The sequence below is a fragment of the Stegostoma tigrinum genome, chromosome 5 (assembly GCF_030684315.1).
Source record: "Stegostoma tigrinum isolate sSteTig4 chromosome 5, sSteTig4.hap1, whole genome shotgun sequence".
NCBI classification, from domain to species: domain Eukaryota; kingdom Metazoa; phylum Chordata; class Chondrichthyes; order Orectolobiformes; family Stegostomatidae; genus Stegostoma; species Stegostoma tigrinum.
Genome location: NC_081358.1, coordinates 129,888,491 through 129,904,515, shown reverse-complemented (window position 1 = coordinate 129,904,515; position 16,025 = coordinate 129,888,491). Strand labels below are relative to the sequence as shown.

Genomic DNA, 16,025 nt, shown 5'->3' with positions numbered 1-16,025 from the left:
GGGTATTGAGTACAAGAGTTGGCAGGTCATGCTGCAATTGGATAGGACTTTGGTTCAACCATATTTGGAATACTGCGTACAGTTCTGGTTGCCACATTACCAAAAGGATGTGGATTCTTTGGAGAGGGTGCAGAGGAGGTTCACCAGGATGTTGCCTGGTATGGAGGGTGCTAGCTATGAAGAGAGGTTGAGTAGATTCGGATTATTTTCATTAGAAAGACGGAGATTGAGGGGGTGGGACCTGATTGAGGTCTACAAAACCATGAGGGGTATAGACAGGGTGGATAGCAAAAAGTTTTTTCCCAGAGTGGGGGACTCAATTACTAGGGGTCATGAGTTCAAAGTGAGAGGAGGAATGTTTCTGGGAGATATGCGTGGAAAGTTCTTTACACAGAGGGTGGTGGGTGCCTGGAACGCGTTGCCAGCGGAGGTGGTAGACGCAGACACGTTAGCGTCTTTTAAGATATATTTGGACAGGTACATGGATGGGCAGGGAGCAAAGGGATACAGACCATTAGAAAATAGATGACAGATTAGACAGAGGATCTTGATCAGCGCAGGCTTGGAGGGCCGAAGGGCCTGTTCCTGTGCTGTAGGTTTCTTTGTTTCTTTGCTTCTCTAAATTTGCAGATGACACTAAGCTAGGGAGAATAGTGAATAGTGAGGATGATGCTGATATCTCACACTTTTATAAGGTTCCTAGGGCAGGACTTACACAGTTAATGGGAGAGCCCTGGGGAGTGTTGTTGAACATAAGGACTGAGGGGAGCAAATATATAGTTCCTTGAAAGTGGAGTCACAGGTAGACAAGATGTTGAGGATGGCATTTGGCACTCTTGCCTTCATCAGTCAGTGCACCGAGTTTCGGAATTATAGAACATAGAACATTACAGCACAGTACAGGCCCTTCGGCTCTCGATGCTGCGCCGACCTGTGAAGCTGATCTGAAGCCCATCTAACCCTCACTATTCCATGTATGTCCATATGTTTATCCATTGACTATTCAACTGCTCGTAAACTTGGTGAGTCTATTACTGTTGCAGGCAGGACATTCCACGCCCTTACTACTCTCTGAGTAAAGAAACTACTTCTGACATTTATCTTACATCTATCACCTCTCAATTTAAAGCTATGTCCCCTCGTGCTTGCCGTCACCATCTGAGGAAAAAGGCTCTCACTGTCCACCCTATCTAATCCTGTGATCGTCTTGTATGTCTCTATTAAGTCACCTCTTAACCTTCTTCTCTCTAACGAAAACAGCCTCAAGTCCCTCAGCCTTTCCTCGTAAGAACTTCCCTCCATACCAGGCAACATCCTGGTAAATCTCCTCTGCACCCTTTCCAAAACTTCCACAACCTTCCTATAATGTGGTAACCAGAACCGTACACAATACTTCAAGTGCGGCTGCACTAGCGTTTTGGACATTACATTGCAGTTGGACAGGACATTGGTTCAGCCACTCTTGGAATGCTATGTACAATTCTGGTCTCCCTGCTACAGGAAGGATGTTGCTAAACTTGAGAGGGTGCATAAAAAATTGACAAGAATATTGCTGGGACTGGAGGTTTGAGTTTACAATCGAGAGGCTGGATAGGCCAATGTGCCATACCTGACCCATACGAGGATGGTTGTGGTTGTGGGAGGTCAGTCATCTCAGCTCCAGGACATCTCTGCAGGAGTTCCTCAGGGTAATGTCCTCGGCCCAACCATCTTCAGCTGCTTCATCAATGACCTTCCCTCCACCATAAGGTCAGAAGTGGGGATGTTCGCCAATGATTACACAATGTTCAGCCCCATTCATGACTCCTCAGATACTGACACAGTCCGTGTTCAAATACAACAAGATCTGGACAATTTCCAAACAAGTGGAAAGTAACATTCACACCACATAAACAGCAGGCTGTGCCGATCACCAGTAAGAGACAATCTAACCATCACCCCTTGACATTCAATGGTGTTACCGTCACCGAATCCCCCACTATCAACATCCTGGGGGTTATTATTGACCAGAAACTCAACTGGACTCACCACATTAACGCAGTGGCTACAACAGCAGGTCAGAGACTAGGAGTACTGCAGCGAGTAACTCACCTACTTGCTCCGTAAATCCTGTCCACCATCAACAAGGCACAAGTCAGGAGTGTGATGGAATACTCCCCACTTTCCTGGATGGGGCACAGCCCCAATAACACTCAAGAAGTTGGACACCATCCAGGATAGAGCAGCCGCTTGATTGGCCCCAAATCCACAAATATCCCACTCCCTCCACCTGCGATGCTCAGTCACAGCAGTGTGTGCTATCTACAAGATGAACTTCACAAATTCACAAAGATCCTCAGCAGCACCTTCCAAACCCACGACCACTTCCATCCAGAAGGACAAGGGAAGCAGATACATGGGGACACCACCCCCTGCAAGTTCCCCTCTGAGCCACTCACCATCCTGACTTGGAAATATATCGCCGTTCCTTCAGTGTCACTGAATCAAAATCCTGAAATTCACTCCCTAATGGCATTGTGGGTCAACTTACAAAAGATCAAGAAGGCAGTTCACTACCACCTTCTCATGGGTCACCAGGGATGGGCGATAAATGCTGGGCCCAGCCAGAGGCACCCACATCCCACAAGTGAATAGCGAAAAACAAAAGGCTGCAGCTTCTACCACTGGGCCATCGATGGCTGAGGGGTGCCCTTCTAGAAGCTTCAAAAATAATGACAGGCATGGATAGAATGAATAGCCGAGGTCCTTTCCCCCAGAGCTGGGGTATCCAAAGCTGGACGGCATAAGTTTTAGATGAGAAGGAAAAGATTTAAAACGGACTGAAGGGGCAGCATTTTCACACAGAGGATAGTGTGTGTATGGAATGAGCTGCCAGAGGAAGTGGTGGAGGCTGGTATAATCACAGCATTTAAAAGGTACCTGGATATGTACATAAATGGGAAGGGTTTCAGGGCATATGGGCCAAATGCTGGCAAATGGGACTGGTTCAGCTTTGGAAACCTGGTTGGCATGGATGAGATGGGCTGAAGGGTCTGCTTCCATATCTTATGACATTATCACTTACAGTGGGTCACCAAGGAGTGGTGAAATGAGCAAACACTTGGCAGATGAATTTCAACGCAGAGAAATGTGAGGTAATGCACTTTGCTGGAAGAAACATGAAGATTCAATGCAGGCTCAAACTGTACAACTTTGAGGGGAGTACAGGGGCAGAGGGACCTCAGGATTCAATGTACCTAACTCCCTAAAGGTGGTCTGGCAAGTGGAAACAGTTGTTACGAAGGCTTATAGAGTCCTTAGGTTTCGAACAGAGTATGCTGGAGAAACTCAGCAAGTTTGGCAGCATCAGCAGAGAGAGAAACAGAATTTACGTTTCAAGCCTATGACTGATTGGCTCAATGCTTGTGAATGCAGATCTGATCGATTTCAGTCAGTCCCAACGAGCAGACAAAACCATCTCACCTGGGTCACCTTCTCTGTAACGTTGTGGGATCTGTCCTTCACTTTTGTCGGAGCAATAATCTCTTTCTCTCCTGGTGAAGACAGGATGAAGTTCTCACCTTTAAAATCCACAAAGTTGAGTGTGATTTGGGGGATTTTGCTGAAGGTTCGATATTTCGCCAGGTCAGAGTCCGAAGTGGAATTGACCAGGTTTGGGGTGACCATCACATGATTCACTGCCCCTGGAACCAATTCACATCAAAAACAATCACCAATCAAATTACAGCAGCTTCACATGCTGTGTGAGAGAGAGAGAAACTGGGAGATGGGAGAGCCCTGATCCTCATACCTGTGTGGGAACATTACTGGGATAAGTAAGGAGGGGCTGAACATTTCAGCAAGTTTGGATGGATTGGGGGAAAACACACATGGACTTCCCAAGATCAGCCCACATCAAATAAACCAGCAGCGAATCTCTGAGGAAGGAATTTTCCCAGTGAATTGAAGAATGTCTGTGGATAGAATTCACTTCAACTTTCAAAATGAGTTCAATTAGATTCCACATTAAAATGTTCCGAACATGACATTTCAGAGATTGTTATGGGTCAGGGCTATCTCCTTAATTTGGGATAAAACAGAAGATAATGTTGGAGCCTGTTTGGATATCTGCCTGATGACAAGCCCAACCAGATTGAGGGGGGACCCAATTTGTTGGGCGGTGGGTGGATGTGGGGTGGGGGGCTGGGGCTGGGGGTGGGGGTGGGGTGGGGGGCTGGGGGTGGGGGTGGCAGCAGGATACCCACAGCAAGCCGAGCAGCTGGTCTGACTGGGGAAAGACTGAGCGTCAGGAACACCAGTCACTGTGCAGACACTGGGCTCTCACATAACAGTGTCAGTGGGGTTTCCCAATCAGTTTACTTCCTTTAGAGATTTCTTCCCTGAAAAGACACAGCATAACGGTTTAAAAACTTCACTCCTGGCTGAAATAAAATGAAATCACAAACTCTCAAATACAACCATCCCACAGTGACGGGTATAGCCAGCTCAATGTCATTGGGCTAGGGCCCACACTATCTAAACACTGCAGGGGGGCAGTGAAACCACACCCTGGGGCAAAGGGAAGAATAAGAATGGGGGGTGGGGGGCAGGAGGCAGGGTAAAGACAAGGGCACAGTTTGGGAAGGGGGGCAAAGTTGGGGCAAAGGCAGAGTGAGGCAAAATAGGGGGGATGGCAGGTGGGTCGAGGCATCCCCCAATGTGCACCCGTGCGATGCTGGCTGGGTCCTGACAAACACATGTCTCACTCACAAATAATACACAAAGATTAGGAAGAGGAGGCCATTCAGTCCCTCAGCTCTGCGCTGCCATGCAATGAGATCATTTCTGATCTGATTGTAACCAGAACAGTTCGAGACTGAAATCTGCTTATCTGACAGTGTGGAGCATTGTGAGCAGCTCCACATTATAGGGTGGGGTGTAACAGCACTGGAGAGGGTACAGGGGAAGTTTACCAGGATGTTGCCTGGGGATGGAGACTTTCAGTGATAAAGTGAGATTGGAAAAACTGGGCGTTGTTTTTCTTGGAGCAGCAGACACTGAGGTAAACACAATTGAGCAGCAGAACGCGATAAGGCGCAGGGACAGTGATTGATCTGTATAACACGATAAGGAGCAGGGACAGTGATTGATCTGTATAACACGATAAGGAGCAGGGACAGTGATTGATCTGTATAACATGATAAGGAGCAGGGACAGTGATTGATCTGTATAACAGTGATAAGGAACAGGGACAGTGATTGATCTGTATAACAGTGATAAGGAGCAGGGACAGTGATTGATCTGTATAACACGATAAGGAGCAGGGACAGTGATTGATCTGTATAACACGATAAGGAGCAGCGACAGTGATTGACCTGTATAACACGATAAGGAGCAGGGACAGTGATTGATCAATATAACACGATAAGGAGCAGGGACAGTGATTGATCTGTATAACACGATAAGGAGCAGCGACAGTGATTGATCTGTATAACACGATAAGGTGCAGGGACAGTGATTGATCTGTATAACACGATAAGGAGCAGGGACAGTGATTGATCTGTATAACACGATAAGGAGCAGGGACAGTGATTGATCTGTATAACACGATAAGGAGCAGGGACAGTGATTGATCTGTATAACACGATAAGGAGCAGGGACAGTGATTGATCTGTATAACAGTGATAAGGAGCAGGGACAGTGATTGATCTGTATAACACGATAAGGAGCAGCGACAGTGATTGATCTGTATAACACGATAAGGTGCAGGGACAGTGATTGATCTGTATAACACGATAAGGAGCAGGGACAGTGATTGATCTGTATAACACGATAAGGAGCAGGGACAGTGATTGATCTGTATAACACGATAAGGAGCAGGGACAGTGATTGATCTGTATAACACGATAAGGAGCAGAGACAGTGATTGATCTGTATAACAGTGATAAGGAGCAGGGACAGTGATTGATCTGTATAACACGATAAGGAGCAGGGACAGTGATTGATCTGTATAACACGATAAGGAGCAGCGACAGTGATTGATCTGTATAACACGATAAGGTGCAGGGACAGTGATTGATCTGTATAACATGATAAGGAGCAGGGACAGTGATTGATCTGTATAACACGATAAGGAGCAGGGACAGTGATTGATCTGTATAACACGATAAGGAGCAGGGACAGTGATTGATCTGTAGAACACGATAAGGAGCAGGGACAGTGATTGATCTGTATAACACGATAAGGAGCAGGGACAGTGATTGATCTGTATAACACGATAAGGAGCAGGGGCAGTGATTGATCTGTATAACACGATAAGGAGCAGGGACAGTGATTGATCTGTATAACACGATAAGGAGCAGGGACAGTGATTGATCTGTATAACACGATAAGGAGCAGGAACAAGTAGAGGTCAATGACTGCTAGCATAGTTTTAAGGTAAAGAATCATAGAATCCTGAAAAGACCATTCAGCCCCTCAAGTTTGCATCAACCCCTTGAACAGCATCCCACTCAGACCCAAACCCCATCTTATCCTCATAACCCTGCATTTCCCATAGCTAACCCACCTAGCCTTCACATCCCTAGACGCTATGAGGATTTTAACATGGCTAATGCACCAAACCTGCACATTTTTGGGCTGTGGGAGGAAACTGGAGCACCCGGGGGAACTCACATAGACACAGATAGAATGTGCAAACTCCAGACAGATAATCACCAGAGGGTGGAATCGAACCTGGGTCCCTGGCACTGAGCCAGTAGTGCTAACCACAGAGCCACCAAGCCATCTGTTCCATTCCTTTTTGTGGCATGTTAATGGTCAGATACAACTTTTGCTCAGGCCACTTCAAAGGTCACTTAAGAGACGAGCACTTTGGCATGGGTCTGGAGTCACATCTAGGTCAGGCTAGATAGGGATAGTGAGTTTTAAATTGACAATGGTTTCTGGATCATTATTAAACTGGATTAATTACAGATGAAAAGCTTCTCTCAGTAAAGACACCATATAACAGCTTTTGTGCTCCTGAGATGCTGCTTGGCCTTCTGTGTTCATCCAGCTTCACACTTTGTTTTCTCGGATTCTCCAGCGTCTGCAGTTCCCATTATCTCTGATATAACATTCTGGTTATTTAGCCTTCCTGATGGAAATGACAATTTGACATTTTCCCCACATTCTACTCTGCTTACCAGATACTTACCTTGTCGCTGTGTAGCTACCTCACACTCTCTTCCCAACCTTCTTTCTCACCCCACCCTGGTCTTTGTACCAGCAGCAAATTTAACAACAATCCCTCCCATCCTTTCACCCCGTCATTGATATCAATTGGAAATATCTGTGGCTGTAGCACTGACGCTTGAGACAGTGTGTTTCAGCAGTTTGCATTCTACCTGAAGAAAGGAGGGAGTCTGGGTTGTTTAAATGCAGAGGAACACAGAGGTCAGTGAGATTTTCAAACGGGCGTAGGCAGGTCACTGAAACACAGTGATCACAACAAACGAATGATCAAACTGAACTCATACCACGTTAACCGGTATACCTAGATAGACTGGCCTGTTTAACTACATTGTCAACAACTGCGATCCATTACAGAGCCCAGAGCTCAGTGATTACAAACTGCTGCGATGTTGTGCTGGATGATGTTGAGGTTTCAAAGTTTCCATCTGAAATATTCCACAGAGACCAGTATCCTGACACCAAGTCATTGTTTTTTTTAACACACGGGTAGATCCCTGACACTGATTCAGCTCCCTCAGAGCCAGCTCTCACAGTGAGCATAACCCCTGACACTCCTGTTTCTATCTGTCAGCCAGGGCTCCCTGATTGGACCAGGTTAACAGCCCTAAAGATGGAACTCACATTCTATGAGGACCACCCGGCTGATCTCGTTACAATCAGACCACCCATTATTGGCGGGGGGAGGGGAGTTCTGTTCAATTGGGGTCATGGGGGCAGAGAAGGTTCCAGGGTTTACTCCTCATTGGTGGAGAGAGAACCTCAAAGGCAGGCCATTCTTGGAAGTCTGTCTCTCAGATTCAGGGGCACAGTCTGGGCTAAACCTTTAATAAATTATTTCAAAACCACAAATCCTGAACATTTTTCGAGTCTTTGTCAGATACAAGGGAATTACGGAACCAGCTCAAAGATTAACAATCAACTCCCCCAACAGCAGCATTGACTTGATGGGCTGAATGGTTTCTGCCTGTACCAGACATGTCAATCCCAGACTGGACTGTGCACAAGGTGGGGTGGGGTGGGGTGGGGTGGGGTCGGGTGGGGTCAGGTGCGGGGGTCACCTCACCAAGACCAGCGGATCTAACATTTCCCTAAAGATGAAGGCAGCATCCCACCTGCATCCCACTCCAACCCAGCCCCTAATCACAGCTAGGGGTGCCTATTCCAAACACCAGTACAGGTGAGGCCGCCCCAAGCCACCCATAATCCACACCTGTGCTAGAGTGCCGGCTCCGGAACTTTCCATCACCATCTTCCCTGGTCGTTTCCAAGTCATCGAGTGAGGAGACACGACGGAAGCTGTAGGAGCTCTCCTGGGATGGAGTGGCACTGGGACTGAGAATAGAATTGGAGTCGGAGTGGTGCTTCTTCAGTCGCTGTGTGACAGGGGAGTGGTCAGTACCTCCTTCAGCCTCAGGGTCCAGTGCCAGCAGCTCCTCGGTCTGGCTCTGACCCTCCATGACCACAGACTCACAACTTGCTCTGGACAGGTTCAACAAGCCGAGGCCTGCTCCCTCCTGGGCCAATGTCAGCTTTCCCACACTCACCGAGCCCAGGTTTGGGAATCGCACCTTAAAGCCCCGTCTGTGACCTGTAAGACAACAAACACATCCCACCTGTCACAATGCTGTCCAGGGTCATTTCGTCGTCATTTTTTTGAAGCGAGATTGAAGTCAGAGGCTTCTTTAAGATAATGTGTGTAAACAATTTAACATCTTGGGTTTTATTTAAAACAGCCTGAATGGGCATGGCCACCTCTCACAGATCCACATTTCTGCATTTTGGTTTATTTAGTAACATAAGAAACTCTTGGGGTCACAAAGGAGTTGGAAGCTTCAGTGACCGTCACCCAGTTGCTACACCCCCTGAAATTTCTCCTGATGTTGTTTCCTCCTGCATTGGAGAAGTTTTTTTTATTCATTCATGGGATGAGGCATTTATTGCCCATCCCTAATTGCCCAGAGGGCAGTTCGGAGTCAACCACATTGCTGTGGGTCTGGAGTCACATGTGAGAATCTATGTCTGAATTTGCCAAGGGGTGTGCTTATGGAATGTCACTATATTGGAACAGTTAATTACTGCAACTATGGTTCAGCTCAGTTTTCCAACAGTTATTATAAATTCCTCTTACTTTTGTTTGTATTTTAGCTATAGTGTTGAAATAAATTGTTTTGCTTAACGTTGAGTAGTTTGACCAGTCACATCACACCTGGAACAGGGCACTTCACATCTACCTTTAAAATAAGAAAATGTTAGGGTCTAAGCTACCCTTGCCGGTTAGTCACAGAACATTACAGTACAGTACAAGCCCTTCGGCCCTCGATGTTGTGCCGACCTGTCATACCGATCTCGAGCCCATCTAACCTACACTATTCCATGCACGTCCATATGCTTATCCAATGACAACTTAAATGTATCTAAAGTTGGCGAATCTACTACTGTTGCAGGCAAAGCGTTCCATTCCCTTACTACTCTCTGAGTAAGGAAACTACCTCTGACATCTGTCCTATATCTTTCACCCCTCAATTTAAAGCTATGCCCCCTCGTGCTCGCCGTCACCATCCTAGGAAAAAGGCCCTCCCTATCCACCCTATCTAACCCTCTGATTATTTTATATGTTTCAATTAAGTCACTTCTCAACCTTCTTCTCTCTAATGAAAACAGCCTCAAGTCCCTCAGCCTTCCCTCGTAAGACCTTCCCTCCATACCAGGCAACATCCTAGTAAATCTCCTCTGCACCCTTTCCAAAGCTTCCACATCCTTCTTATAATGCGGTGACCAGAACTGTACGCAATACTCCAAGTGCGGCCGCACCAGAGTTTTGTACAGCTTCACCATAACCTCATGCTTCCGGAACTCGATCCCTCTATTAATAAAGGCTAAAACACTGTATGCCTTCTTAACAGCCCTGTCAACTTGGGTGGCAACTTTCAAGGATCTGTGTACATGGACACCGAGATCTCTCTGCTCATCTACACTGCTAAGAATCTTACCGTTAGCCCTGTACTTTGCCTTCCGGTAACTCCTACCAAAGTGCATCACCTCACACTTGTCTGCATAAAACTCTATTTGCCACCTCTCAGCCCAGCTCTGCAGCTTATCTATGTCTCTCTGCAACCTACAGCATCCTTCGTCACTATCGACAACTCCACTGACCTTAGTGTCGTCTGCAAATTTACTAACCCATCCTTCTACGCCCTCATCCAGGTCATTTATAAAAATGACAAACAGCAGTGGACCCAACACCGACCCTTGCGGTACACCACTAGTAACTGGTCTCCAGGATGAACATTTCCCATCAACTACCACCCTCTGTCTTCTTTCAGCAAGCCAATTTCCGATCCAAACTGCTATATCTTCCACAATTCCATTCCTCCACATTTTGTACAATAGCCTACTGTGGGGAACCTTATCGATAGTCTTGCTGAAATCCATATACACCACATCAACCAGTTTACTCTCATCTACCTGTTTGGTCACCTTCTCAAAGAACTCAATAAGGTTTGTGAGGCACGACCTTCCCTTCACAAAACCGTGCTGACTATCCCTAATCAATTTATTCTTTTCTAGATGGTTATAAATCCTACCTCTTATAACCTTTTCCAACACTTTACCAACAACTGAGGTAAGGTTCACTGGTCTATAATTAACAGGGTTGTCTCTACTCCCCTTCTTGAACAGGGGATCCACATTTGCTATCCTCCAGTCGTCTGGCACTATTCCTGCAGACAATGATGAGTTAAAACTCAATGCCAAAGGCTCGGCAATCTCCTCCCTGACTTCCCAGAGGATCCTAGGATAAATCCCATCCGGCCCAGGGGAGTTATCTATCTTCACCCTCTGAAGGATTTCTAATACCTCTTCCTTGTGAACCTCAATCCCACCTAGTCTACCCTTCCGAAAATATTTGGAGGGGGTTCAGTCTGGTCCATAACGCACTCCACAATCTGGCTTCATCAACACATTCCAGTAACGTGGGCATCGTTGGCTGGGTCCAACATTTATTGCCCATCCCTAGTTACCCCTTCCGAAGGGGGCGTGAGCTGCCTTCTGGAACCATTGCAGTCCATGTGCTGTGGCTTGACCCACAATGCCATTAAGGAGGGAATTCCAGGATTTTGATCCAGAGACAGTGAAGGAACAGTGATATATTTCCATGTCAGGATGGTGAGTGACTTGGAGGGGAACTAGCAGAGGGTGATTCCCAGGCACCTGCTGCCCTTGTCCTTCTAGATGGAAGTGCTTGTGGGTTTGGAAGGTGCTGTCTGAGGATCTTTGGTGAATTTCTGCAGTGCATCTTGTCGATGGTACATACTGCAGGGACTGAGTGTCGGTGGGTGGAGGGAGTGGATGTGGCACCAATCAAGTGGCTGCTTTGTCCTGGATGGTGTCAAGCCTCCCTGACTGAGTAACAATCGGGAAACACAAACAGGACTGATGCTCAGAAGAGCAAATACCCCACCATTACTGAAATTCATCATGGCAGGAAGATGGTCCAACTGGTGTTGTCAGATCAGGTTGGGAATCCAAGGAACACCAATATGTCAATGAGGGAATTCAGGAAGAAGGTGGGATTCTAATGGGGGACACAATATGGCTTTGTGGGGCATGGATCAGTGGGAATAGTGATCAAGATGATGAGAGATGTGGGGTGGGGGAACAGTCAGGGGTCAGGCAGGGAGAAGTGGGAGGGAAGTGGCCAAGTTGGGGGTCAGGATAGGCGGTGGGAAAGGTTGATCAGGTCAAGGGTCAGAGATTAAGGTGGTCAGTGGGGAGGGCGAGTGATGTAGTCAGGTCACGGTTCAAGGATTGGGGTGCTCATGGAGGGGTATGGTTACAGGTCAAAGATTGGGACAATTAGCAGGGAAGGTGTGGTCAAGGGTTGGGGTCAATCAGGCTTGGGGTCTCCTAGTCGGCCCGTGTTTGTGGTGAGCCATAAGATGAGGGAGGTCAGAGCTCAGTGTGTCCAGGCTCATACCTGCAGCAAACCAGGGAGACAGGAGCTTGTCATTCCAGTTTGGGTCCAAGGAATCCAGCAACGATTTCTCCAACATCACCTCGAAATTCAGGATGAACATGATGACAGAACCATTCTCACTGCGAACTGGGACAACATCCACCAGGCACAGGAAGCAGGAGCCTAGAGAAACAATCACAGTGCAAAATACCAACACAGCTCCTGTGTGATGGGGGACAGTGCAGAGGGAGCTTTACCCCATATCTGTCCCTGTGCTGGGGCTCAATGGGTGACAGTGCCAAATGATCTTGACTTTCAGTTTAAGAGAGTAGAGGATGCCTCCCTGCACTGTGTGCTGAGCGGATTTCTGGTGGATGAGGGGAAAATGGGGTGTTTCTGGGATGGTGGTAATAAAATGTGAGGCTGGATGAACACAGCAGGCCAAGCAGCATCTCAGGAGCACAAAAGCTGACGTTTCGGGCCTAGACCCTTCATCAGAGAGGGGGATGGGGGGAGGGAACTGGAATAAATAGGGAGAGAGGGGGAGGCAGACCGAAGATGGAGAGTAAAGAAGATAGGTGGAGAGGGTGTAGGTGGGGAGGTAGGGAGGGGATAGGTCAGTCCAGGGAAGACGGACAGGTCAAGGAGGTGGGATGAGGTTAGTAGGTAGCTGGGGGTGCGGCTTGGGGTGGGAGGAAGGGATGGGTGGGAGGAAGAACCGGTTAGGGAGGCAGAGACAGGTTGGACTGGTTTTGGGATGCAGTGGGTGGGGGGGAAGAGCTGGGCTGGTTGTGTGGTGCAGTGGGGGGAGGGGAGATTTTGAAACTGGTGAAGTCCACATTGATACCATATACTTCACCAGTTTCAAAATCTCCCCTCCCACCACTGCACCACACAACCAGCCCAGCTCTTCCCCCCCACCCACTGCATCCCAAAACCAGTCCAACCTGTCTCTGCCTCCCTAACCGGTTCTTCCTCCCACCCATCCCTTCCTCCCACCCCAAGCCGCACCCCCAGCTACCTACTAACCTCATCCCACCTCCTTGACCTGTCCGTCTTCCCTGGACTGACCTATCCCCTCCCTACCTCCCCACCTACACCCTCTCCACCTATCTTCTTTACTCTCCATCTTCGGTCCGCCTCCCCCTCTCTCCCTAATTATTCCAGTTCCCTCCCCCCATCCCCCTCTCTGATGAAGGGTCTAGGCCCGAAACGTCAGCTTTTGTGCTCCTGAGATGCTGCTTGGCCTGCTGTGTTCATCCAGCCTCACATTTTATTATCTTGGAATCTCCAGCATCTGCAGTTCCCATTATCTCTGTTTCTGGGATGGTGTTGGTTTGGGGGATGATTTTTGGGAGAGTGTGAGAAACCTCCATTACAGAGTGTTTGTCTCTGAGACATTTCACATTCCCTTACTCACTGACCAACTCCCACCTCCTTCAATTCTAAGAAAATCTTAACTCTCCATCCACAACATGGCATCTGGTCAAGAATTCACTTTTAAAACAAACAGTGTCTCACTGGATACCAAAAATCAGCTTTTTATGTGAAGTGTTGTCCCTCTCTGTATCTGAAACGTATACCCTCTCCTCAATCCGCCCACTAGCCCACCACCACCCTAATGTCAGACTCTCATTCTGTGCCAGACCCTCCTTCTGCTGCAATTCACAAACCCCTTTCACCATTACCTCAGTCCTTACGCGACATCGTAGCTCCCACACCGGGGGCACTGCCCGTGCTAAGGGCGGGGGGTCAGCACTGTGGAGGGTAGGGTGGGGACGTGGGCACTGATGAGGTGGCTCAGACATTCATTCTTTCGATGCTGGTCTGGGCAGATTTCTGATTTGAACAGGGAGTCTAGGGTTACGGTGAGTGCTAACAGATCAGTGGATCTGTGACCGCACCTGGATCACCATGACCTTCCTGAATAACCAGCGGATCAGTGAGGTTAGGAACCACCTGTTAGGCTCCTTAATAAGACCTGATGGTGTTGGAGGCAGTATATTAGCCTGGATAGAAGATTGGTTAACTAATACAAAATGGTTTTGGGATGAGGGGTCATATTTACGACAGTGACCTATCAATTGAGGCTTACCACAGGGATCAAAGCTGGAGCCACAATCATCTTTCAACTATATTAATGACTTAGATGGTATCACTTCCCAGTTGCCAGCCTGAGCCTGGATATTGTCCTGATCCTGTTACATGTGAACATGGACTGCTTCTGTATCTGAGGAGTCACAAATGGTGCTGAATATTGTGTAATCATCAGCGAACTTCCCCACTTCTGACCTTATGATGGAGGGAGGGTCATTGATGAAGCAGACGAAGATGGTCGGGCCTAGGACACTACCCTGGGGAGCTCCTGCAGAGCTGTCCTGGAGCTGAGACGACTGACCTCCCACAACCACGACCATCTTCCTATGGGTCAGGTTTGACTCCAAGCACCAGAGTTTGTCCCCGATACCTAATGATTCCAGTTTTGCTCGGGCTCCTTGATGTCAAGGACTGTCACTGTCATCCCATCTCTGGAATTCAGCTCTTTTGTCCATGTTTGAGCCAAGGCTGTAATGAGGTCAGGAGCTGAGTGGCCCTGGCGGAACCCAAACTGGGCATCACTGAGCACGTTATTGCTGAGCAGGTGCTGCTTGATAGCACTGTTACTGGCACCTTCCATCACTTTCCTGATGAGCGAGAGGAGACTGATTTGGGACTGAGTAGAGTGATTCATTTCGGAAGGTTGAAGCTGAATGCAGAATACAGAGTTAATGGCAGGATTCCTGGCAGTGTGGAGAACAGAGGAATCTTGGGGTCCACGTCCATAGATCCCTCAAAGGTGCAACCCAAGTTGATTGGGTTGTAAGGAAGGTGTATGGTGTGTTGGCTTTCATTGGCAGGGAATTGAGTTTAGGAGCTGTGAGGTTATCTTGCAGCTCTAAAACTCTGGGTCAACCAGACTTGGAATATTGTGTTCAGTTCTGGTCACCTCATTATAGGAAAGATGTGAAGCGATTTAGAGAGGGTGCAGAGGAGATTTACCAGGATGCTGCCTGGACTGGAGGGGAGATCTTATGAGGAAAGTATGAGGGAGATAAGGCTTTTCTCATTGCAGCGAAGAAGGATGAGAGGTGACTTGATAGAGGTGTACAAGATGATGAGAGGCATAGATGGGGTGGATAGTCAGAAGCTTTTTCCCAGGGTGGAAATAACTACGACAAGGGGGCATAATTTTTAGGAGATTAGAGGAAGATATAGGGGAAATGTCAGAGGTAGGTTCTTCACACAGAGAGTGATGGGCATGTGGAATGTGCTGCCGGAAGTGGCAGTGGAGTCAGATACTTTAGAGAATTTTAAGTGACCCTTGGACAGGCACATGGAGGATAGTAAAATGCAGGGTAGATTGATCTTAGTAGGATAATAGGTCAGCACAACATTGTGGGCCGAAGGGCCTGTACTGTTCTATGTTCTAGACTGATGGGGTGGCAATCATCTGGGTTGGATTTGTCCTGCTTTTTGTGTACAGGATATACCAGGGAAAATTTCCACATTGTCGGGTACTTGCCAGTGTTGTAATGCAGTGGAAGAGCTTGGCTAAGGGAGCAGCAAGTTCTGGAGCACAGGTCTTCAGTACTGTTGCCGAAATGTTGTCAGGGCCCGTAGACTTTGCAGTATTTAGTGTCTCCACTCGTTTCTTGATATCACATGGAGTGAATCGAATTGGCTGAAGACTGGTATCTGTGTTGCTGGGGACCACTGGAAGAGGTCAAGATAGATCACCCTCTTGTCACTTCTAGCTAAAGATTGCTGCAAAAGATTCAGATTTATCTTTTGCACTGATGTGCTGGTCTCTTCCATT

At 47.7% G+C, this 16,025-nt stretch overlaps 1 protein-coding gene across 1 annotated transcript in view; it reads right to left on the bottom strand.

The window, feature by feature from the left end:
• The window catches only part of LOC125451761 (potassium voltage-gated channel subfamily H member 2-like), a 62,068-nt gene extending 48,192 nt beyond the window's left edge, over nt 1-13,876 (bottom strand). Inside the window, exons 1-4 of the mRNA XM_059646359.1 lie at nt 13,870-13,876; nt 12,191-12,352; nt 8,426-8,803; nt 3,463-3,683 (exon numbers count right to left, since the gene is read on the bottom strand). Of these exons, the coding sequence (XP_059502342.1) occupies nt 3,463-3,683; nt 8,426-8,803; nt 12,191-12,352; nt 13,870-13,876 (768 nt within the window). The remainder of the gene's footprint in view (nt 1-3,462; nt 3,684-8,425; nt 8,804-12,190; nt 12,353-13,869) is intronic.
• Between the last annotated feature and the right edge of the window lie 2,149 nt (nt 13,877-16,025).